General features: G+C 33.2%; 1 protein-coding gene and 1 pseudogene across 35 annotated transcripts; one reads left to right on the top strand and one right to left on the bottom strand.

Annotated features, from left to right (window-relative positions):
* The first annotated feature begins 1,671 nt into the window (after window positions 1–1,671).
* LOC114293614 (uncharacterized) lies at window positions 1,672–15,051 on the top strand. 34 transcript variants are annotated; one of them, XR_014338068.1, is made up of 8 exons: window positions 1,675–2,000; window positions 3,159–3,239; window positions 3,396–3,584; window positions 6,879–7,080; window positions 7,937–7,989; window positions 10,633–11,833; window positions 12,468–14,318; window positions 14,746–15,051. XR_014338068.1 is itself a non-coding variant. In XM_082883207.1 (7 exons), exons 4-7 carry the CDS (start codon window positions 7,065–7,067, stop codon window positions 12,636–12,638), a joined length of 282 nt encoding a protein of 93 aa, XP_082739333.1. In that variant the 5' UTR covers window positions 1,675–2,000; window positions 3,159–3,239; window positions 3,396–3,584; window positions 6,879–7,064; the 3' UTR covers window positions 12,639–12,800. The 34 variants fall into 33 exon arrangements, 5 of the variants coding, with proteins under 5 accessions (XP_082739333.1, XP_082739332.1, XP_082739331.1 ...); XR_014338064.1 differs by having other exon boundaries at window positions 7,853–7,989; window positions 11,670–11,833; XR_014338063.1 differs by having other exon boundaries at window positions 7,853–7,989.
* Window positions 15,052–20,314: 5,263 nt separating this feature from the next.
* Window positions 20,315–23,331, bottom strand: LOC114312310 (phytosulfokine receptor 1 pseudogene; annotated as a pseudogene). The gene has a single exon (XR_014338043.1). The product of XR_014338043.1 is annotated as a phytosulfokine receptor 1 pseudogene (transcript).
* Window positions 23,332–25,639: the final 2,308 nt, after the last annotated feature.

Here is a 25,639-nt window from a genome sequence, read left to right as displayed (position 1 = left end):
CTCGAACTGGCGATCTCTTTGTCTCCTCTCTGAATCAAAGAAAGACTTCAAAACCCTAATAATCACAGAGGATTTAGAATCAGAAGCCTCTCTCCCTCTCTTTTCGGCTTCGTCTGGTCTCTTGATTTCATCTGGTTGTCTGACCCTGTTTGTTTCTCTCTCTTTCTCTGCGTTTGTCACTTTGACACTTTGACTATCTGCACTATTATTTGGTTATAAACCCTTATTTCCTATTTGCCCATTTGTTAGTTATAATTATACTTCGACCCATTTATCTTTGGTTTATTATAATGACAGACACTAAAATTCAAGCCATCAGATGTAAACTCACTGGTGCCAATTATGCTTATTAGGCCAGTGTTATGAAGAATTTCCTTCTTGGTCAGAAAAAATAGGGCTATGTTTCTAGTTCTATTCATCATCCATTGGACTCGAAACAAGAAGGATATTTGACTTCCTGCGACACTTGGGATTGTGATAATGCCCAAGTTCTAACCTAGTTTCATAATTCTATAGACGACCGTATTGGAATGATGTTTTAAATATAGTGTTACTAAGGTGTGGGACTATTTATTGGGTGTGTATCAACAATCCAACTTTTCCAAACAGTATGAGTTGGAAATAGCTATTCAGAGTGCTGGTCAGTAGGATCAATCTTTTCAGGATTGCTACATTGAGATGACTGCTCTCTGAGATCAGTTGGCTCTCATAGAACCATTTAGCCTCAAGGCACTAGACACTTATGTCGACTTTCAGAAGTAAGGTCATTTAGTGCAATTCTTAATGGCTCTCTCCCGTCAATGTGAGGCAATCTGTGGTGGCATCCTTCATCGGTCTCTTCTCCCCTTTGTGGATGCTATTGTTTGTGACCTCTAGTCCGAGGAAACCCGTCTTAAGATGGCCAGTCAAACTATGTCTCCATCTGTCTTCTTGGTTCGTACTCAGCCTTCTCTGCTGTCGAACCCTCCACCTCATCAGTTTCAGGTCACTGCAATGCCCAAGAAGGGCCACTAGCCTCTGATGAGTGTGCTTTTTGCCATCAGAAGGGCCATTGAAAGTACAACTATCCCAAGAAGGGCCGTCAGTTTGCTCAGTCTTCTCAACCGTCTCAGCCACAATTTCGAGGTCTTGCTCTGAGTACTTTTCGCCCTCCTGCTACTTATACTGCATATGCTCTGGCTTCTGATCCTGACTTGGCTTCTTTGAGTGCCCAAATTACTCAACTTTAACATCTCTGGTCTACCTCTCAGTCATCTTCATCTGTCTTTGCTCTCACCTCTCTTTATTCAGATTTGCTTGGGTCATCTTCAGTTATTTCTTCCTCTGTCTAGCTTTTTTATTCTGGTGCCTCTCATCATATGACTCATCACATTTCCTGACTCCAAAACTGTATCACCCCTCCCGTTCGTATTACTATTAATACTACCAGTGGGTCTGGTATGTCAGTTCTATCTATTGGGTCTGTTTTACCCTCTGTCATGTATGTTATTACTATTCTCTCTATTCTTTATGTTCCTCAACTGTCTATTAGCTTGCTTTCTATCAGTTAGCTTAATGCTTCTGGTTTTGATATTATCTTTTCTTTTTTTTGTCTATTATGTGCAGGATCGGTTGTCCAACAAGCAGATGGGAACCGACCATATAATTGAAGATCTCGATGTGGTGAAAAGCATGCATTTTCCTTTGTCTAGCTCTCCCGTTGCTCTTTCAGCTTTTCAATTAGATTCTCAGTCGAGTTAGTTCTATTAGAGGGGAAAGGCTTCTTCAAAGACGTAGGTGATGGGGAAAGTGTTCTTCAATCAATTGAATCGGTGGAGATCAAGACGCATGGCAGTCCATTGACGCAGTCCACTTCCTTTCTCAACAAAGCAATCACGCTTTCCATTGAATCAATTTGTAATCTGCTTCGAGTGCTTCCACTTGGACTTGGCTTCAATTTCTGATTGTTCATCTGTTCTATTTGCGTAGGCCCTTTCGAGGTTCTTCAAAGCCACACGCTGGTAAGGCATTCTCTCTTCCCTTCCTTCTTCGTAAACCCTTGTTTCGTCTCGCTCTCCCTCTCTCTCTCTCTCTCTCTCTCTCTCAATATATATATATATATTTATATATATATATATATATTTATATCCCCCTTCTCCCTTCCCTTCTCTGTTTTTCTCTTCTCTTCTCTCTATACATACATACATACATACACCTATATCTGTCTACATTTTTGGGGTTTTTGTTTCATCTTTCATTCAGGTAACATCATCTTCAATTCGCATAACATCATCTTTCATTTTTGGGGGCTTTTTTTTTTTTTCCCCTTCCAAATCCCTTTCCAAATTTTCAACCAAATACAGCGTTAAGGTTTTTGAAATGAAATGTCAACTTTGAGTTGTAATGTCTAATGGAAATTTTGGCTGATTCAATCTTAGTTTAACAATCTATGATATTCTTTACAGTTTAGAATAAACTCCTAAATTGGTTAAACAGATGTTTCATTGTGATTATTTATTTCATATTCTTTTGTGTCATTTCTGAAATTCTTGTGTTTTCTGTAATTTTCTCCATTGATCCCAATGTAGGGGTGTTTCGGGTCATTTCATTTTAATACTCAAAATTAATACTGGGTACAAACCTACTTTCTGGTTTTATTCACATGAAGTGGCTTCCCTTGACTCAAACCTGTTCTCAAGCTTGACATCCTGAGCTTTTACCATGAAATAGCCATTTGTTTCTTTATTGTTAATCAGTGTAAAAGAAAACACTGACCACCATAAAGTAGTCATTTGATAATCATTGTTCCAGGATACTTGTCCTTTATATTGTGGTATGCAAAATATTTCGTCCTGAAGATGAAGTTGCTACATGCATGACCTCTATTTTGCTTGTAGAGTTGTATCTCCCAACACTTTCCAGTTTGTCAATTTATTAAACCATTCATTTGCTGAGGCTAATCTAAAAGCCGATTTAAGATCCAAAATAATGCTAACTTATGTAGAAGTCAAGCAATTGCTGTGTGCAACAATGTTTTCGTTAAGTTTGTTTGCAATGGTCATGTGAGTAGCTATATGTAGACTTAGTTTCAGCATTTCTAATAAAACATAAAATCTTCCTGATATGGACTGACTAAATTAAGGCCCTAAAATTTCATTTCATCGTATAATATTTTTCAGCCGATCTTTCAAAGGTATCCACGGCCTAAGAAGGAGTGCCAGTCCTTCTCTCTTATATATAACGACATGTCACTGGATTTGGTAAGCATCTCATTTGGCATATCCATTTCCTTCTTAGTTTTCAGTTGCTGCAACGATATTCCTAAAATACCAATTCCCTCATGCTATTTTAGAGTTGTTTCCAAATAGATATATATTTTACTCTGTTTGTAATTTGGTAAATGACTTTCATTCCAGATTTGTAAAGATAAAGATGAAGCTGAGCAATGGTTTATTGGTTTAAAAGCATTAAGTGGCCATCAACGAAAGTGGAGAACAGAATCAAGGAGTGATGGTATTCCATCTGAAGCTAATAGTCCCCGAACATACACTCAAAGAAGTTCTCCTTTGAACTCTCCATTTGGTAGTGTTGATAGCTTGCAGAAGGTATGATTTCTAGTGTTGCACACATGCAGAAAGTTCACCTTGAGACACGCATAGGCACCTTTATGTAAAAACAAATGCACATGGACATAGTTCTCCTTAAGAATGCTTAAACTGGTCTACATTTTCCTATAAGTTTTACTTACTATTTTCCTTTTTTGCTTCATTGGTTGAAGCCATATGTTATTAAAGCTTGTGATTTCATTCAATTCAATTGAAAGATTGCTGGCTGTTGCTTTACACTTGCTCCTCATGTTAAAATTAAAGAAAATCAGAGAAGAACTTGAATGTATTTGCAATCTGATGCAATTGCTCTGTTGGACTGAGCTGTGGCTGCAACTGCTGCAGCTGTTCTGTTGTTTTGAGCTGTGGCCATGGCTGTGGCCTTTGCTGCAGCTCTACCTTGACTTGTAATGCTTTAGCCAACTGCCCATGTTGTGGATATGGCTACAGCCATACAGAGCTTGTGTCCTTCAATTGTCTTGCTGATCTGACCTCCTAAACTTGCTGGTAGTTACATAAATATGGTTGACATTCAGATTTGGCATACCTTATCCTACCCTTAGAACCCATTTTTATTTAGCATTCAAGTTTGTATTTTGTTAGAATTCAAGTAATAACAATTTTATCATAATTAGTAAAAATTACCAACAGAAGGGTTAATCACGTCCATTGATTTCTTGATGAATGAAAACTATGGAAAAACAATAAGCTTGCTTATTTTCTCTTTTCAGAAAACACTTTTCAGAAAATTTTACTTTTTTATTTTCCGTGTTTTTTTGTTTTTACTAATTTTTTTTAATATTTTAAGCAATTTTTTTACTTTTTAGACACACCTAACATAAAAACACCTAAAAAGTAAAAAAATTGTAAAAAAAATCTCTTAAAAATTCACTAAATACCAAAAATATAAAAAAAATACAAGAATTCAGTATATTTTTTGTATTTCTATGTATTTATTAATTTTTTAAAATATTTTTTCACAAATTTTTTACTTTTTAGATATATCTAACTAAAGTGCATCTAAAAAAGTAAAAAAATGTTTAAAACTTTAAAAATATTCACTAAAAACAAAAGAATACGAAAACCAAAAAACTCAGTTTTCATAAAATTTAATCCAGAAAACTCAAACCAAACACACTGAATATCTTCACAAAGAGGGTAAAAAAAAAAAGAGATTGAAATGGAAAAAGATAAGTAGATGTTGAGCTTAAAAATCACACACAACACATTTTTCATTATTAATTGTATAGTTCTTTTACATGCACAAAATCGGATCGGAGAAATTAACAAGGAGATTGGGATTTGCTTAATCTTTGTCATAAGCCAAATGAAAAGTGACTTTCATTATTGGTCTTGTGGTGTTGCTCATGTTGTACTAAGGATTGGAAACAGAGCTGAAAATCATTCAAAACAAGAAAACCAAGAAAAGGAAACAAGAAACTAAGAAAGAATTTAATACAAAGAGAGGGTTGAGTGAAGTGAGTACCCTTATTTATAATCTCTGCTGTACAGGTTTATTATCTTTACCTGTCATTCAATTCTGAGTTGGGAGTGTTTGAGGGTTGAGTTTTGTGAGACCATACCCTTATTTATAATCTTTATGGGCCTTTAATGCATGTTGCTGGTCTGTTACATCAGGTCAAGTTTTGCCTGAGGATTGGTGGTTGAGTGTGTATCTGTTTTGGGAGTTTATTTGGTGGAGTTTTATTTGTTCTGCATCAGAATTGGTAGTGATTTCAGTTGATTATGTCTGGTCTGTTATTTCTGATTGCTCTATCTATTTATTTTATGATTATCTGGTATACAAAATGGACTGATCTGTATGGTATACAGCATTCTGATTATTACTATTCTTCTGTTCTCGGTTTTTCTGTCTTATTGATTGCTCTGTCTCTTTGCTCTGCTGATCTGACTGAGGGTGTTACTTTGCTGGTCTGCCTATCATTGTTCTCTCTATTAATTGGTATTCTTTGTTGGTCTGTTGATATGTTATACTCAGATGGTATGCTATGCTGTTGAACTGATATGTTTAGCTGCTGTCTGCTTTGTTGGTCTTACTGGTCTGCTGAATTGGTTTTGGTTTTGGTTTTGGTTTTGGTTCTGTTGTGGTCCTGTTTTGGTCTGCTGATATGATATACTTAGCTGATAGTTATGCTTGCTGATAATTATGCTTGCTGGTGTGGGTTGGGTGTTTTGTTTTGCTAGTGGTTGGTCTGCTCAGCCAATAGCAGAATTGGTATGGTGTCTAACATAAACAATGGTCCAGTGGGACTGTTTTGCTTAGCTGATGCTGGTTTTGTGTTGTGCTGCTATGATGAATTTGGGTGTTTTTGTGCTAATATCTGAGTCTAATATTAGTTATGCTTGCTGCTACTGTGATGGAATCTGGTGTGGGTTGGGTCTGCTCAGGGCATAGCAGGCATCGTGGAAAGTGAAGGGTTAAACCGTTAAACGTATTGTAGCAAGTGAAGGGTTAAAGGTAGACTAACCACATAACATGTGTGTGTGTGTGTGTGTGTGTAGAATGAGCTCATGTTGTAATTGTAAAGAAGTCAAAAGATGATGCAGAGGAGGCGGCCGCAATCAGTGTCCCTAACATAATGGCGGGCAAATTTGAGGTTGTTGTTATATAGCTATTCCTTCAAAAGGTTCGGATAGAATGAAAAGCAATTTTTTTGTGAAGAATAGGCTTTTTTCAATTTTACTAGACACAGTTGATGGAAATAAGATAGCATGGCATGTCAAGTTGGAGTTTTGATCTGAATAAATTTTGATTTTTGGTTTAGAGAATTCAAACTAGTTATTCCAAAATGTTTTGTGATCCGGTTTGCGAGAAATCTAAACAGCTTGTTTAGAAGTATTGGATGTAATTCTTTAGGAATCCCTAATGGATGAATATAATCTTTTGGTGATTGTTATACTATACTACACATTTGTTAAATTTGTTTCACATGGCATCGTCTTGAAATGAATAGGATTTCACCTTTCTATTTCTTTTCATTTTTTAGTCATTCATTTATGCAATTAGCAATACCATGAGTTTTACTTGCATTGTATAACTGTTGTGATTATATCGATTAGTTCACACATGAAGTTCTATAGTTAAAAAATCCAATATACAGAAAAATTTACAAATGTAATGTTATTTGTTGATATGAAGTTATCTTTCTTTTTCTTTTTGGTTGAATTTTGATGGGCTACACACAATGGGGGATTGCCCTCTCCTTGACCATGACCCTCCCCACCCTAACTATCATGTTTAAAAAAAATTAATTTTTTGTCCCCTTATCACAGGTTTATTAATGATGTGACTGTGTTGTTATTAAGGCTGTAGAATGTGCTGAACTACTGGAGCTTGGTTCAAGAATGACTAGATTTGCACCTTTTCAAACTCATCCACATGATTAATAGTGACCTTCTTTCAAATTCTATGGCTCACCAACCTTTTCAGAAACTGATATAGATCCTTTCGGCAATCAAATGTCAAAGTGTGCAGGTACAAGCTTGGTGGGTTCTTTAAATTTTTTTCTGTTGTTTGGGCAACCTTTTTCTAGAAATGGCATTGCAAAATAGCCATTATTGTTCTAGGTATTGTTTATATAATAATCCTACTCTTTTTGAAATGATATAATCTAGCTACTATTTTAGCATTGGGAAGTCATGTTTTTAGAAAATAGGCTGGACTTAGCATCTCATATTATGCAACTTTTAGGAGAATATAGTAAGCCAAAGACATGCTTTATATCCAAAATATTTAGGGCAAAGTGCATTGCCATATGTTGGTGTATATGAGACCTCTTTTCTATTTTCTGTTGCTTCTGGTGCATAATTTTCTGTTTTTTATCATATCATGAAATCTTAATCTAGAGCCAATGCACAGAATAGGTTCAGTTTAGATGCTAGGGAGATTTTTTGGGCTAGACTGCTCATGAATATGATGGGATCAATTTAATTCTATAGATGCATGTATTGTGGTTATTACAACTCATTTTGTTGGTTTTCCTACAAAATTAATTAAATTAAAAAAAAATTTAAAAAAAAATGAAGAATTTCAATGGAGTCAAATGTTAAATTAGTCTTGTAAGAAGTAGAAAGGGTTGAATGGCCACTATTGTCAATATTTATGAAAAGCTTCATAATTCTGTTATCAGATGTATATAACTTTCAGAGCAATCCAAAACCGACCTTGCCTTTTTCTATACATCCTAAAAGGAAGAGGTTGTGTCTTTTGTACATCTGATGGTGGACCTAATTTTTTTTTATTGTAGTTCCTTGTTGATCTGGGTGTGTGTGCCAATGCAACAATAGATTCTGATTATTTACATGCTTATGGCTTGGTGTCTGAAGTTCAGGCCTTCAGTGTCTGATACTGAAGTTGGAAGCAATGGCCTCCGTCATCTTGCTGGTTAGACTTTGCCTTCTACTTATAGGATGGTGAACAATTTAAATACATTAATATTTTGACAGGCTGAAAATTGTATCTCTCTCTATTCAGCTACTTTGACAATGGATATCATTTGCTTCTTTTGCATGAGATTTGTTCTTATTTCTAAATTTCATAAGCCACCTTATGCTGCTTTTCCTAGATATGCATGCTTGTGATGTTTTATGACTGGAATTATATTATATGTATGCATGAGTGTATTATGTTGATCTCTTAAGCCAATTAAGGTTCTGGGTGGAGATGAGTAACTGGGCACGCATGGCAATAATGAATGTTGGAGTGTTGGAATGGACTAAATTGTTAGTTCAATAATTTCATATAATGCTTTTAAATGATCACGGGAAAAGTATTGTGTGATTACTTGAAGAAAATGTTTTTTCATTTTGGCAGAACTCAGGATAACTGCCTATTCAAACAGACCTTGCTATGGGATATGGAGAGGATAAGCAGAAATTTATTTATTTCTTTATAGCTATCTGTTGGTGTAACAACTCCGGTCCGTAATTAACTATTAATCCGTAATTAAGGATGTTAATTAAGTGGTTAAAAAAAAAGTTATGTGTTTATTATGTATTTTGTATGTTATTTGGGCCTTCAATCTGCTACTCGTAGTAATATCTATCATGATTTATGCTTTGATATGAATTTGATAGCCTAAACGGCCTCAGAAACTGAAATTGAGCACATGGATTGACTAATTAAAATTTTTGGAACCATCTGAGAAGTTTTGCTAAAAACTGATTCAGTTTAGTAAAATTGCATGTGATTAAATTAAGCCTTAATTAGAACTATTTTTGAATAATTGAATTTTGTGTTAACCTTGACTAATTAAGGTTATTTGTGTTTGATTTAAATGATGCATGATTGGTACCTAATCTAATTCTATTAATGATCCAAGATGTGATTAAGTGTATGATGTGCTAAGAAATTTTTGTGGTGTTGAGTGTAGGGGATTAAAACCCTTGTGTGTGTGTGTGTGTGTGTTGGAATTTTGCATGTGTGCACGTGTATTGTGCTCAAAGTGTGGTGTGTGTTGTGTATAGTCTGATGAGTTGGGAATGTTGTATCATTCATTTGGCTTCATTGAGTTCATCCATGTCTTGAGCTAGAGAGAGAGATAGCTCATTCTAGAGAGAGAAGCTTGTTTTTGTGCTAGAGATTGAAGAAACTAGGAGGGTTTATCTCACATTTCTGAAATTAATGCCTTGGATAAGGATTCTATGTCTAATTTCTGTAGCTATTCCTCCATGCATCATGATTTCATCAAGTTTTGAGCTACTTTCATGAGAATGCAAGAAAATGGGTCTTTAAACATGTAGATGGCTTTCATGAGTATTCATGGTAGATCATCTTTGAATTTTATCATTTTGAGTTTGAGTTTTAAAGTCTTTGCATGCATGTGAGCTTTAATCATGTCCATGTTTTAGAAATTCATGAGTTGCTTGATCACCAATTGCATGTTATGAAAACCATGAAAAGAGTTGAAATATTGCATGAAGGAATTTTTATTCAAATCTTTCAAGAATTGATGAGTTTTTGAATAAAAGAGGTTTCAAGGGTCTTGTATTGAAGTTTTCTAAAGCTATTTTATGTGTTTGATCAAACCATGTAAGACCCCAAGGTTTGAAGGTGGTTTGGAAGCCATTTTTGTTAAGCTTGGTGCCCAGAAATTTACAGTTGGCTCGAGCGAAGAAGTGGTGGCTCGAGCCAACATTACGAGCTCTCAAAATTTTGAACTCTACAAAAGCTAGCTCGAGCGAAGGAGTTTTGGCTCGAGCGAGCTCTGTTTTTGCCTTCTGCAGGCTCTAGCTAAGAAAAGCTGGCTTTAGCCACCAACTTATTTTCAGCATGTTTTCAAAAGATGTTTTAAGTACATATCTTCACTCCCATCTCTTTATGGGCATTCTTAGGCATGATTTATGAGCCGTTAAAGATTAATAAGCTAAGAAATAACATAAGTAAGTGAATTAGAAAATGTGTTGAATCCGAGTATATGGGCAATATGAACAAGTTATGTAGCATGGAATGAATGGGAAATTAAAGTGAGAAAGCTAAGTCATGTATGGCCACATGAATGAGTAATAATGAGACATGTTTTGTGCCATGTACATTTATGTTTGTAGGTCAAGACTCAAAGACTGACCAACCGTTTCTGGAAGCCCACTGTGAGTAACATTTCTGTAAAGATATGTTAATATGAATTATGTTCCAAACGAGTTATGATATGTTATGATTTCTGAAATGATATTGTTTACGTGAACGAATGTCCCATGTTTGAAATCTATTATGGCATCCATAGATAGTCTCAAGTCATGGGGAACGGCATGTAAATGCGGGTCCATGACATAACTGTGAATATGAGATCTCGTTAGCCATTTCATCGTGGTGATATGTGTTTAATCGGCATCCGGAACCGATTACTCTAGTCGGAAGACGATATGTAATATGTTCTATAAGATGTACCATTATGCTATGTTCTGATATGAATGATTGTGTCATGAATTGTTTTACGGATATGATATATTTGGAATTCGTTCACTAACCCTTTTACTTTAATGTTATTCACTGGGCTCTAGTTCACTGTTTTTATATATATATTTATAGGTAAGCGTTCTGGAGGGCAAGAGTAGGAGGGTGTTTACCGAGCTACTGTTTTGAAGCCTACCAAGTGTTTTGGGTGCCTCCGAGTTGGGGCTAGGCCTGGAAGGCCGTTAGCAAGCTTTCGGTTATGTTATATATTTTTGACCCGTACATCTGTTTTTTGTATAAGATATTGTGTTATATGTTATGTAATGTAAGTGGGTAAATTAACGCTTTTGCATGTGATTATTTGTTCATATAGATGCACAGCTCGTTGGACTATTGGTGTTTTGTTAATTGCTTCCGCAAGCCTCGATTATTTTGATTATATAGGAAGGCCATCGGTAATCTAAGGATTACTGGCCGGTTACAATGCTAAACTTATAGGGGCGAGTTTGGGTCGTAACAGTTGGAAAAGTAAGGCCTGTTTGAGTAGGTAGTTATCTTGAAATGTGGTTAATTGGTGTTAACTAGGCGTCAGCAGAAAGAGAATTTGGATCTCCTTGAAATGTGGTGTTAGAGGACACTGTACTAGTAGTCATAGCTCATGATTGAAGATCTCCTTTCAAGGAGACCCAAAATCTCTTGAGAGAGTGGCATCTTGTTTAGGTCTTTTATGATTGGGGTTGCATGTAGCAACTTCTTATCCCCTCCTATCTGTATACATGCATAAATGACTTTCTCACATTGGCTTGTTTGTCAGGTGCTTGACATGTTTACATGCTAGACACACTAAATGTATAACTTGCCAAAGTTACTCAATTTTCTTCACCTATTTTTTGGGATGAAATAAAGTGTTTACATAACATATTGCTTTGTGAATTGAAATTTAACTCAACTCCATATATCCATGAGCCCGATCAAAGATAAAAGTAAAAACCAATTAAGAAGAGGACTATATTCATCTCTTTTGGTCAGACATGTGAGTTGGATACACAATTGGTTACATGCACCCATGCTTTTGTTTCAAGTGTCCATATTCTTCGTTGTCATAATTCTAGTTAAGTATCATATATTGTTTTAATTTGTGTAATCATATCTTCTACTGGTCTCTTTCTCAGGTTTGAGTAGTCTGGTGAGTATAAATCTGTCATTCACTGTTACAGAATTATGAGGAGGGCTTTTAGGGGGGCAAGGGTAGGTAGGATTAGAGTCCTTATTTCATTGAGGGTTGCCTTTATGCAGTGAAAAAAGGAGTGCGGCTGTTACATCAGTTTACAGAAAGGTACCTTTTCCATGCTTATAGATATCAATACCCTCTAGTGAAAAATTAGAGAAGAAGAAAAAGATTAGCTTAGAGATTATTTCTATAGTTCATTATCTTATGTATTTGCTACTAAGTCCTCAAGTAGAATTACATCACATTGTCCCAAAAAGCGCATTAAGCTACTAAAACTTACCTAAATTTCTTCTATAATGAATTGAAAGTTTCTTTTTAAACTTGTAAATAATATACTCTAATTTGACCTAGACTCTTTTTTTTAGAACTTACAATGGTAATGGATGAAACCTATACAAACCTAAACCTCACACATAGAGATCCTTTAACATAATTATGCAAGTCCCCAAGTAGGTGCTGCATTGAAGTAGATTAATTCCATCTTTTCCTCTTTTTAAATTTGATTTTTCTCTTGAGCTTCGTATGGTCTGGATTTAGTAGCAAACTATTGAGATCTCGAATTTTTGCTAATTTTTCATTATGACATTGCTTTTGTGGGGCCATTGAATTATCTTATTAATTTTGAAAATGTTTTGTTGATGTTTTAAAATTTCTTGATCATTTCTTAATACCTCAAGAAATATTTTTGCTCCTGTGTCGTTGATTTTTGTACTTATGTGAAGTTTCCTTTGTCATGCAGACAAGAAATGCAACGGAGTTAGTTGCTCCAGCTATTGTCACGGGTTTAGGTGCCTTAACACATACAATGGGCACCCTCATCCCTGTGATAGGAGCAAGTGGATTTGCTACAACTATAGCTGCAACTGCAACTGCAACTGTTATAGAAACTATTGTCGGTAGTTTTAGATAATTTCTTAATAGTTGTTTATATGTTTAGAAAGTTAGATATGCATAGTTTTGGATAGTTTAAACTTTTTGTACAGTTTAGAACTTAAGGATATAATTTTCGAATGTATAAACAATTGTTAAATGTTTATAATTTATGGATATAGTTTATTTTTTATGTTTCAAACAATGTTTTGGTAGTTGATTGATGTTTTGTGATGCTTGTTTATAATATTTGTTAGATTGTACAAAATTAGTCAAATAGAACTTGATGAATTTAAAAATAAAAATAAAAAAATTGCATATTCTACGGCAGGCATAATAAGTCGTATTACATATTTTACGGCGCGCAATCAGCGTTGTTATTTGTCTCACCAATTAATGATGTGCAAAAGTTGTCGTAGAAAAAGTAACGACGCATAAAATCTGTCGTTAAAAACTATTTAACGGCGTACTATAGCATGTCGTAGAAAAAGTAACAACGATGCACAAAATCTGCCGTTAAATAGTTTTTAGTCTCGTGCGAAGCATGTTGTTGAAAGTGAATGACTTTCTATGACTAGTCATAATATAAAGCACGCTGCATGTCGTAGAAGGGTTTTTACGACGTGCATTGCGCGTCGTAAAAACCCTTTTTTGTTGTAGTGCAAGAAGGTTATTCATCATACCGGTCTTACTGACACTAAGATTTCTGATACTCCAATTGAGCTTAATGTTAAGCTCAACACTACTGATGGTGTTCTTCTGGACGATCCTACTCTATATCGCGAGCTCGTGGGTTGCTTAGTCTATATGACGGTTACTCATCCTGGTCTTGCCTATGTTGTTCATGTGGTTAGCCAATTTGTCTCTGCTCCTTGCTCCACACATTGGGTTGCCTTGATTCAGATTCTTCGCTATCTCCGAGGTACTATATTTCAAGGTTTACTGTTGTCCTCTACTTCCTCTCTGGATTTGGTGGCCTATGCTAATTCTAATTGGGCCGGTGATATTACTGATTGCAAGTCCACGTCTAGTTTCTGTATGTTTCTTGGCAATTCCTTAATCTCTTGGAAAAGCAAGAAACAAATTGTTGTTACTCGCTCTACTGCCGAAGTTGAGTATCATGCTATGGCTCATGCTACTGCTGAAGTTGTCTGGCTTTGTTGTCTTCTCTCTGCCTTGGGCGTCCCTCGATCTTCTCCGACCTCTCTCTATTGTGACAACTACAGTGCTATTCAGATTGCCCACAATACTGTTTTCCATGAACGAACCAAATACATTGAGATTGATTGTCACTTTGTTCGATAACATCTGCAGTTTAGCTCTATCTTGCTTCCTTTTGTCTTCTCAGCTTTGCAACTTGCTGAGTTCTTCACCAAGACTCACACTACCTGCTCGGTTTCAGTTTCTTCTTAGCAAACTCTCAGTGTTTTCTGTTAAAACACCTTGAGTTTGAGCGGGGGTGTGAGAATATATTGTGTATATATGGCATTGTGTATAATAGGAATTAGGCACGTATTAGGCAAGATTGTTGTATTTTCTTTTTTAATCATAGATTTAGGACTATATAAACTGATGAACTCTTTGTAAACAAATAAGTTAAATATATAGAAAACTCAGAAACTTACAATTCCATGGGCATGAATAACTTTGTGATCTGATTTGTGTACGTTTATGAATTGCGTAGGATCATCGACAAGGACGAGTTAACAGCCAAATCACTGTGAGTAATATCTTAGTAAAGATATTTTTGTCTATACTCTATTTTCTAATTGTCCTTATGTGGTAAGATTTTGAATTTGTGATTTTACAAGGGTGAATGAGTTACCATCTGTTTGATCACTGAGATATCTGTACATCTGATCAATGTAATGCAAATAAGAATGTTGGACTCAAGGTCGTTCTGTATATACAAAAGTTAAGATAGACCCAAGGTCGTTCCGTTAAGAAATGATTGAATTTGATCTGTATATTTGTTATTTATTGGACCCGAGGTCGTTCCACTTTCTGTTGGACCTAAGGTCGTTCCGATATGAAATGCTTTATGATATGTAAATGCTTATATTATTTTAAGGAGCTTGTTCACTTAACCCCTTTACTCTGGTATAATTTACTGGGCATTAAGTAACTCCGTATTTATATGTATGTAGGTGAGCAGGGGGATGTCCAGTCGTAGCCCTAGTGATTCTGTGAGAGATGTCAAGTTTCATGGAGTTACCCCAAGATGCCTCACATATGAAGCTTTTGATCTTTGATCTTTTGATTTTTCGATCTTCTATTTTCTTTTGATGGTCATTTGACCATGTATGTAAATATTGTAAGTTCTAAGTTGTATGACAAGAGATGTTTGAATGATCTTAGAAACATGAATTTTGTAACTATATGTTTAGTGTGAGTTATTATATACATATGAAATGTTTTTGTTATGTCATATATGCACAACTTATTGGACAAAATTTATTATTCTGCTTTTGCTTCTGGCCCTCTATTATTAAATATGATTTGATTTCTGTCTGAGGCCGTAGGTAATCTCACGATTATTGGCCGGTTATGATCCAAACCTTTTAGGGCGAGTTCGGGTCATGACAAAAATGATGGGAAGAAATGTTATCACCGCATAATAGGAAGTCGTGGAGAGAAGCATGGTAAAGAAGGAAAGAAAATAAGCATTTTCAAGTTTTGTGGGAAAAAATAAATTTTCCTGTATATTTTGTGAGAAATCATAAGCCTAACTAACAAGTTAATTTGAGTTGTACATTAAACTTTAATTTTCATTACTTTTTAGGACTATCTAAACAAAGTTATTATATATTAATTCTTTTTTGATAAATATTGATGTGGAAAATAGAATTAGTTTCAGTGATAAATACATACAATGGAGATTGACCAATAAGTTATTACTTTCTTTTATTATTATTTTATTTATATAATAAACTAGAATTTCATTCACAATTGTCTTGTTTCTGTTTTTACTAATTTTTTTTCCAGGTTGATGTTCATGTTTTGTATGCTGCTTTTATTCTCCTTTTCTTCCATGTTTGATTTGTGTATTTATCTGTCTAAACATGAGCCTTATCTTTGTTCTGGACATTTTCTTATTTCAATAAAATTAGCAAATAAATAATAAAGATGTCTGTTAAAAGATCAAAATAGTGTTAAAGGCCAAATTCATTTACAAATTATATTTTTGAAAGCTAAAATTTAAATATAAAAAAAAAATAATAGTTACTTTGTATAGTGTTAAAGGTGTGGACTTGGATTTAAAAGTTTCTTTTTTAGGACTGAATTTTTGATGATTAAATTAGGCGTGATGTTTGTCTGGTTAAACTTAAAATAACATATTTTTACGAAACAGTGCAAGTCTGACTCAATTTTCTTAGGTGATCTATCTCCGGCACATTTTAATTTTCTTTCACCAGTCAACAGTTGTTTAATGTAAAGTGATTTTCGTTGGGTTTTAAAAAAGACATAAGTTTATTTTCCCTCGCCCACCTAAAGAAAATTTAGTTATTTAATAATTAGGTGTTTTATTTTGTTAAAAATCTCTAAATTCAACAAATCTATTTGTTAGCAAATATATATGTTTAAAATTTTTTAAAAAGGTATCTTCTTAATTTTTTTGCATGCAATCAAATTTTATTTTAGCCTTGTAAAGAAGAAGAAGAAGAAGAAGAAGAAGAAGAAGAAGAAGAAGAAGAAGAAGAAGAAGAAGAAGAAGAAGAAGATCACCTACCTGTCTATTCGAAGCTTACGGAGGGTCCTTGGCTTCAAATCATAAATAACAATCTAAAAATTGACAGAAAAAATCCACCTGTAAGTCACAAAAGTTCAAAAAAACTACTTACCAAAGCAGACCACCTCACAATTTGTTAGAAAGAAAGAGAAAAAAGAAAAAGAAAAAGAAAAAGAAAAAAAAGGGCATTTTAATTAGCTGAGAAGGAAAAAAATCAGTCACAAATCGAACAAACATTTATTTCTCAAACATCACACGTGTTCAATCATGTAGTGACTGATGCCTAATATATGACTAATTAATTACGTCAGTGGTGGTGAATGGTGAAGGCAATGCCAGTGGTAAAGTGGGTAAGACTTTTTTATTTTTTTTATTTTTATCAGAAAGTAGGTAAGACTTCAAGTGTTAATTTTATGTCGCGTTGTGATGGTGGTGATGCGGTGCAGTTACTCACGACTCGTTTGGTAAATGATTTTTTAAGTTAAAAAATAAAAAAGTTATTAATAAAATTAAAAAATTAATAATCCATTAGTCCTTTTGGATGTGTAATAACTTATTTGCCCACCATATTGGAGTGTCATATTTAAAAAACGTACACTAAAGAGTTTTTAATTTTTTTTAGAGTGTCACATCATATCCGTCTTGTTGGAGTGTCACCTGGCATGTTTAGAAAAAGTACACTAAGGAATTTTTTATTTTTTTAGAGTGTCACATCATACTCGCCACGTTGGAGTGTTACATGTTACATTTTTAAGGAGTTTTTAATTTTTTAGAGTGTCACATCATACCCGTCACATTATCACATTAAAAAAAAGTACAATAAATAATTTTTTTTTGAAGTCTCACATCAATACCCGCCATGGTGTCACATTAAAGAAAAATATACTAAAGAGTTTTTTTTTTTTTTTTGAGTAAAAGTTTTGGAGCGTCACATCATACCTGTCACGTTGTCACATTTAGGAAAAGTATACTAAGGAGTTTTTAATTTTTTTGAAGTGTCACATTAATAAAAGGGAATAGTTGTCTACCAAAACACTACCAAAATAAAAAAATAGGACCACACAAAAAGAAACTCTCCACTAATAAGACTTAATAGATCAATAGAAAAAACTTAAGACTAATTAGAATGCTTGTTTGTGAGATAGGATTTATTAATAAATATCTCTACATAGAATTTTAGTAATAAATAGATCATCACATTGTGTAGTACCTAATGTCAAATTTAATAATAAATAAGGTCATATTGTGCAATGATAAGTAAAGCTACAAAAATCACTTCATTTTTTTTAGAAAAATCACATCTTTTGTATATCCATTTTTACTCATTATCAATCAATGTTAAAATTTTATTTTATCCAGATTTAATAGTTGAGAATAGTTTTTTGAGTATGACACCAAAACTATTTATTTATTTTTTATATTGAAAATGATACATTTTCAAAAAAAAATGATACATAATTTTTGACAAAATAATGTGATAATGACATTGTTAAAAATATAAGTCATCTTTATATACCTTTAAATTTAGAAGAAGTTATTTTTGAGATTCCTAATATTAAGATTTCATAAGATAACGGATATACAGTATTTTCATAGTAGTTAAGGTTCCTCAACATTTTTATAGAGAAAATTTGACTTAGAGAAATTTTGCCATACTCAGATAAATTTTGCCATGACTTAGAGAAATTTCAAAATTTTTTAAAATTTCTCTATGATCATACCAGAGAAATTTAATTTCTCTGAATCGGGGCCAAATTTCTCTGAATTAGGTGAAATTTCTCTAAGTCGATTTTTTTTTTTGTGAAATATGGAGGGACTTTAGTTAATAAAAATAAATATATCTCGGACCTTTCCTACTACATAAAGTTAGAGAGGGATGTTTCACTAATTTTTCCTTAAATTTAAAGTGATAAAATAAAAAAATTATTATATTATTTTGTATTAAATTTTAGGGTAAATCACACTAACCTCCCTTAAAATTTGTGAAAAATACAGTTCGCCACATATTTTGACATAATTATATTAATTTCCAATGGAATTTTAATTTACATAACAATGAGGTTCCTTTTCATCAATAATTGACCAGTTGTATGAATGAAAAAATAAAATTGTCATCTCTCATCTACTAAAATGTATATTATCTTTATTTATTTCAATGTTTATTCACCATCTATATTAGTTTTAATCGATTTAGCTTAACTAAAAAAGAAGTCAGTATAATTATATTAAAAATATAAGACTAACTGTATTTTTTTTTCAAATTTTGAAGGTCTTGAATTTATGTATATTTTTTTATTTATACAACACTAGTCTTGTTGTACCATCATCCCCAAAAGGGCCGAATGTGTCCAATTAGCAGTGTGTTGGGGGTTTAGGCCTCCCCAACCGTCGTATGGGCCTTCTAAGGCCCAAATAAGCCGATATATGACTTCAATTTGGGGTCGACGACGGCCTCATATCATTCTCGAGAAGGGAACTGAGAAAACCATAGGTAATTTTTTTTTTTTTAAATTTCAATTAGGTTGTTTTGGTTTAGTTCATGAATTTAGGAGAATTTGGTAAAAGAAAGGAAAAATATAAGTAAAATGTGAAATAAATATAATTAAATTTTACACATATTTTTCATTTTTCTTTTCAAATCCCTCTCTAAATTCATGAACTGAACACAATCTTAAGAGGTGATTAATTTTAAAAAAAAATTACATATCAATGTCATCTTTCAAAAATAATTATTGATTCATGAAAATATTTATAATTTTAATTATTAAAATTTGTAAAGTTTATCACTAACATGATTTTTTGAACAAACATACATTGAAATGTTAGTTCCCATTAATTTATAGCTAATTTTTTTGTTTCAACTTGCAAGTATGAAAAGTAGAGGAAGTGAATTGCATCGGTTTGGTATGATTTTTTAAAATTATTTTTAAGTGGATTTTTTTTTAATTTTTTCGTAAATTTTGAGGGCATATATTTATAAATCTAGTCACCTAATTATATTATATTCCAATAAGTTCTATGGGTAATATAATTATCAAAATATTCCTCATAATAATAAGGTAAAGTGCGTATTAATGTTCACATTGACAGTTGAATATTTCATGATATGAATATTCACATCACCAAATTGCTAAGTAAAAAAAAATATATTTGTAAGTGCAAAATTGTCCATCAAAAATCTTAAATAGGAGAGTTAGGATTTTGTAGATCAAATATCCAAAATAATATAATTTATTAGAATACAAGAATATCGTATGAACTAATTGGAATACAAGTACTTCAAGGAAGAGTTTCTAATAAATTTCCTTAAATTTTTTCCATATTTTATTTTAATTTTTAGATATATCATAAATGCACATGTTTTTATTCAACTTTTCATTTGTTTTAGTGAACTAAGTTTATATTTTATTCAATTTGTTTTTTTTTTTTTAGTTTTTTTAAATGTATTAAACTAGGGGCTTCTAAAAAGAAAAACAATTTAATTAAAATATGAAAAAAAAATCAATAAATACAAATGAAAACTAAACAAAAAGAGTTTTCGAAAAAGATTTGGATGTTTTCAAGTTGGCCATCTCAACTTGAAAAAGTGTTTAGGTTTGGTAAGCTTATTTTGGGGCTTATCTCGGTAATCTAAACTGCTTACTTATCAAAATTTGTTAATTAGAATATTCTGAAAAAAATCAAAATAATCGGATATTGATAGCTATAACAATAACATTTATATTACAAAAAATAGATGGCTATTCTTGAAATTATATTTGTTATCTATTTTTTTTTTTTTTAAATGTGATTCAAACATATAACTATCGATATTTGATCATGTTAATTTTTATGAATATTTTATTCAACAAAACTTGAAAAGTGACCAATTTAGATTACTGAAGTCGACTCCAAAATGTGTATACCGAACCCAAACATTCTCTCAAATAGGAGAAATTATTCAATGCTCCTGAAACATTGCTCCATTCCATTTCACAAGTTGACAGTTAATTAATTATCTTCTATAGCTCTAACAGAAAAGTAGTAGGTCCATAATTTACAACAATAACTGCTACCAGAAAGTCCATTACAAACCAAGTAATGGTTCAGTAGAATTGAAACAAATAGAAACTAAAAACAGAGTAATGCCATCAAATTTGAAAACCACCTTCCGTGCATGGAAAATATTGCGAAAGATATGATCTTATCCTGTCCTATCCTATGGACAAACAAAAATAATCCACAAATTCTCACAATTATCTTGAATCGTTCAAGTATTTCAATCATCATGTCAATAGTTCGTTCACCAAAATCCAGTTCCTTCTTTTATATATCATGGGACTTCTTTGTGAAATCTCTCTAATATTTAACTCAACGGTCAATTTTTGTAAAATGTTAATTTGTTTAGAACAAAAAAGAACATAACAGCAAAAGTCGTCCCAAATCCAGTCCCAAATCCAGTCCCAAACGACATTTCGACAATAATCTCTCCCCACATTGACTTGCTAGGAGAGACTACTTGAGAAACTTGATTGCTAATCGGACATGGGGACGAATGTTCACCACCACATAGACCAAGGTTCCCTTCAAAGCTCGAGTTTGGAAAGGTTTCAAACTGCCCTCCAGTAGGGATTTTTGTAAAATGTAAATTTGTTTAAAACAAAAAAGAACATAACAGCAAAAGTTGTCCCAAATCCAGTCCCAAATCCCATCCCAAACGACATTTCGACAATAATCTCTCCCCACATTGACTTGCTAGGAGAGACTACTTGAGAAACTTGATTGCTAATCGGACATGGGGACGAATGTTCACCACCACATAGACCAAGGTTCCCTTCAAAGCTCGAGTTTGGAAAGGTTTCAAACTGCCCTCCAGTAGGGATTGCCCCATGCAATTGATTGTAAGCAACGTTGAACTTGGACAGAAAGCTGAGATTTACCAACGAAGGAGGTATAGCTCCGGATAGATCATTGTGAGACAAATCCAAAGTCTCTATGCTCGTCATACCAGACAAATCCTCAGGAATGTTTCCAGATAAATTGTTGCATTTTAGGTTCAAACAATGCAATTTTTTTAGGTTCCCAAACTCGGGCCAAATGGGTCCGGTGAGAAAGTTATTGCTGAGGTCAAGTGAGGGTGGCAAACTCCAAATTTGCTTATACTGCAACAACATACCAAAGCCTCGTGAGAATGAAAATGGGAATGGCAAGCGTAGAGAAGGGTCTTCCGGTAAGGCATCCTTGGAGATGAGGCACTCTAATTTAGTCAAGTTGTGTGGTATCTCTCCGGTAAAATAGTTGTTCGACAAGTTCATGTAAAACAGAAACTCAAAATTACCTAACAATGGCGGAATTGTTCCATCCAATCGATTCCCGGATAAATCCAACGCCTGCAAATTTGTCAACCCACTCAACCACTGGGGGAACACACCACTAAGTCCGCAATAGGCAATAACGAGAGCCTTCAAATTTTTAAACTCTAGACTAGGATAAGAAGGCAATTGTTCATTATGAAAATTGAAGGAAAGAACCAAAGTAGTCAAGTTCTGGCAATGCTGCAAGATATCAAGGGCGGCTGAGAGGTTAAAAACAGTCGATTTCGATAATGAAAGCAAAGTGAGAACAGGAAAATTCCTAAAGCTTTCTGGGATTTGCCCGGTAAAGTTGTTTCCTGAAAGACCGATTATTTTCAGTCGCGGACAGAGTGGGAGATTATCAGGAACTGGCCCGGTGAATTGATTACTGTTTAAACTGAGCGAAACCAGATGGGTCATTTCAGAACAATTCAAATCAATTGCACCATTCAAAGAATTGTTTCTCAAAACAAGTGAAGTAATAGTCCTAGAATTCACCAGAGAATTGGGAATTCCCCCGGAAAAATTATTGGATTCAGCATAAAATTCTTGTAACTTTGCAAATCTATGAAAAACATCTGGGATAGGCCCTGAAAACAAATTGAATGATATATCCAAAACAACAAGATCAGAGAGATTACCAATTCCACTGCTGAGCTCACCCGAAAACCGATTATCCCGAAGACCCAGCTGGTTCAATCTCGGTAGCCGGAAAATATCCTCCGGTATATCTCCGGAGAAAAAATTTGGACCAAGCCAGAGGTGTTCTAACGAGCTGCAATTCCCAAACCCAGATGGAATTCTACCATAGAAGTAATTCCGAGCAAAATCAATGATCCGAATTCGAGTTGAATTGATACAAATCCCCACAGGAACCGAGCTTTCGAATGAATTATCAGAAATGTCAAAGATCTCGAGAAAAGGGAGGTTGATACTCATCGGAATTGAACCAGAGAAATCGTTTTTGCTGAGGTCGATGACTTGTAGATTCGACATTTGAAACAGAGATGGAGGAAGAGAGCCTCGGAGGAAATTGATAGAGAGGTTTAGGGTTGTGAGTTGGTCTAAACCAGTGAAAGTAGTTTCGTTGAGTTTGCCAGCCAATATCTTCCCCGAGAGTTCCAATTTCACAACCCTACCGGAATCGATAGGATCGTTGAAGAAACCGAGTGAAGAAGATGAATTGCAGGTGATTCCTGACCAGTTACAGCAATTCGAGGTTCCCCAACCATTGATAGCTCCTGAATCTAATCCAATCAAGAAAGCCCCTAAAGCCTGGAGATCGTTCGAATTGCATGTGATGTTTTGGGAATTCGAAACTTGAACTCGTGAAGAGAACACAAGAACGAAAGTGAAGATTACCCACGCCTCCAACAAACCCATCCCGGAGAAACAATTACGATGAGCTTGAGAGAGAGAGAGAGAGAGAGAGAGAGAGGGGGGGGGGGGTAAAGTCAGGTTTTAGAAGAACCCAGTTGCTAGGCGATGAATTGTGATCTGGGTTTTGTTAGTTTCAGTACTTTTGTTGATAAAACAAACCAGAACTGATGAGAGAGAAATGACGGATGGGTTCTGGGTTTAGGTTTGTACAAACAATCAAAGAGGAGAGAGTGAAACAGCTAGGCGATGGAAAAGATATGGGGTGTTTGGCTTTGGCGGAGATAATTTGAAAAATCATCCTCGCTCACCTTTTGGAATTTTTTTTTCAATTTATTTAAATTACTTTTATTTAATAAATTATAATAAAAGCTACCCTAAATAAGGAAAATGTCCCGTAGCTTAAATTTTGTGACTCAAAAGTGGCTCAAATGGCCAAAACGACGTCGTTTTAGCCATTTTTATGTTGTTCTGTACTCAAAACGACGTCGTTTTGGCCATTTGAGCCACTTTTGAGTTACAAAATTTGAATTACGTAGTATTGTCGCCTAAATAATTTGATATAAACTCTTAACTAAGTTTTGAGCTGTGTGTATAAAGGAAATTCTGTTATACCCACGTTAAAAAAAGGTGTAACATATATATTTTAATTATTTCATTTTTAATAACTAAGGTTATTTTTTTCTTGTAGTTATGATATTATTTTAGTTAAGATTTATAAGTTCTTTAGTGATACGTCATATTGTATTTTTTTTTGATATATATTTTTTAGTTATGATTCAAAAAATTAAGATTATTCCATTTTTTTCTAGTTATATGATACATAAGCCTATTCTGGCATCTAAGTTAAAAATTAATTTTTTTAACTTTTTGATTTTTTTAAATCACATCAATCCTTTAATTTTTTTTACACTTTTTATGAAAGAAAAAAAAATTTAGAAAACTAACTTTCAACCTGTTTTTTAAATTAATCTCATGGGGACTAATGTGTGAAATGTCCATTTTACTCTCATGTTATTACTTAGTAAACAATTGAAAATGGTAAAATAGTCTTTTGAACATTTATAAATTATTTTTTAGTGTTGTTAATTTAAAATTATATATTAAATAAAAAATAAAAATTTAAAATTTAATTTAATTAAAAATGTGGCCTTATAAATTAAATTTTTTTAGTGTTGTTAATTTAAAATTATATATTAAATAAAAAATATAAATTATAAATTAAAATTATAGATTACAAATTTAAAATTATATATTAAACAAAAAATATAAAATATAAATTATAAATTATAAGGATAAAATAGTCTTTTGAACATTTATTCTTATCTAGTCCGTCTAACCAAACATTGGAACTACTAAAAATAATCATTTCCAGACATTTAATCTCATGAGAAAACAAATACGGGATACACATCCATTCTAACCAAATAGTCCGGGGGATTCACGATCCCAAGATTCAGGTCTGATGGATTCTAATCCTCCATTATCCAGTCCATCCAATCAAAGGTGTGTTTGTTTTGAAGGATTAGGGGGTGGGATTGGACTATTAGTCCCACCGGATTAATAGTCCATTGTTTGTTTCAATTTTTTTTGTTCCGGACTAATAGTCCCCCTGAATTATTAGTCTCATTTTTGTGGGACTATCCTATCTCATGGGGGAAGAGTGGGATTATTTCCATGGGATTGGTATCCCATGTGATTAGGCTTTGAAATATCCATTTTACCCCATACTATTACTTAGCAAACAATTAAAAAAGGGTAAAATAGTCTTTTGAACATTCATAAATTATTTTTTTAGTGTTGTTAATTTAAAATTCTATATTAAATAAAAAATTTAAATTATAAATTTAATTTTTTTAGTGTTGTTAAAAAATTAAATTTACATATTAAATAAATTTATTTTTTTAGTGTTGTTAATTTAAAATTATATATTAAATAAAAAATATAAATTATAAATTAAATTTTTTTAGTGTTGTTGAAGATTTAATTTATATATTAAATAAAATTATTTTTTATTGTCGTTAATTTAAAATTATATATTAAATAAAAAATATAAATTATAAATTATAAATTTAATTTAATTTAATTGAAAATAATAAATTAAAAATTATGACCTTATAAATTAAATTTTTTTAGTGTTTTTAAATTATAAATTATAGATTACAAATTTAAAATTATATATTAAATAAAAATTATAAATTACAATGGTAAAATAGTCTTTCGAATATTTATCCTTATCTAGTCCATCTAACTAAACATTGGATTCACTAAGAATAGTCTAATCCAGATATCTAATCACATGACTAAACAAACATAGGATACAAATCCAATCCAACCAAATAGTTTGGGAACAATGTATCCCGGGACTAACAATTTGATAGATTACAATCCCCCTTTATCCAGTCCGTCTAAACAAACACACCCGTGTATTGTGTTTTCCATGTATATAATCCCTACCAACACCCCATAGTGGTGTGACGAGAAAGGTTAATGCTTGGGGCCTCGACAGTTCGAGTCTCGAATGCCTTGAATCTTCCTCTCTCTCTCTCTCTCTCTCTCTCTCACAGACCCAACCAGCTCAAGTCCTCTCGCTTCCTCTCA

This window comes from Camellia sinensis, chromosome 8, assembly GCF_055761805.1.
Source record: "Camellia sinensis isolate YWXY chromosome 8, ASM5576180v1, whole genome shotgun sequence".
NCBI classification, from domain to species: Eukaryota; Viridiplantae; Streptophyta; class Magnoliopsida; order Ericales; family Theaceae; genus Camellia; species Camellia sinensis.
This window is presented reverse-complemented; position numbering and strand designations above follow the sequence as displayed.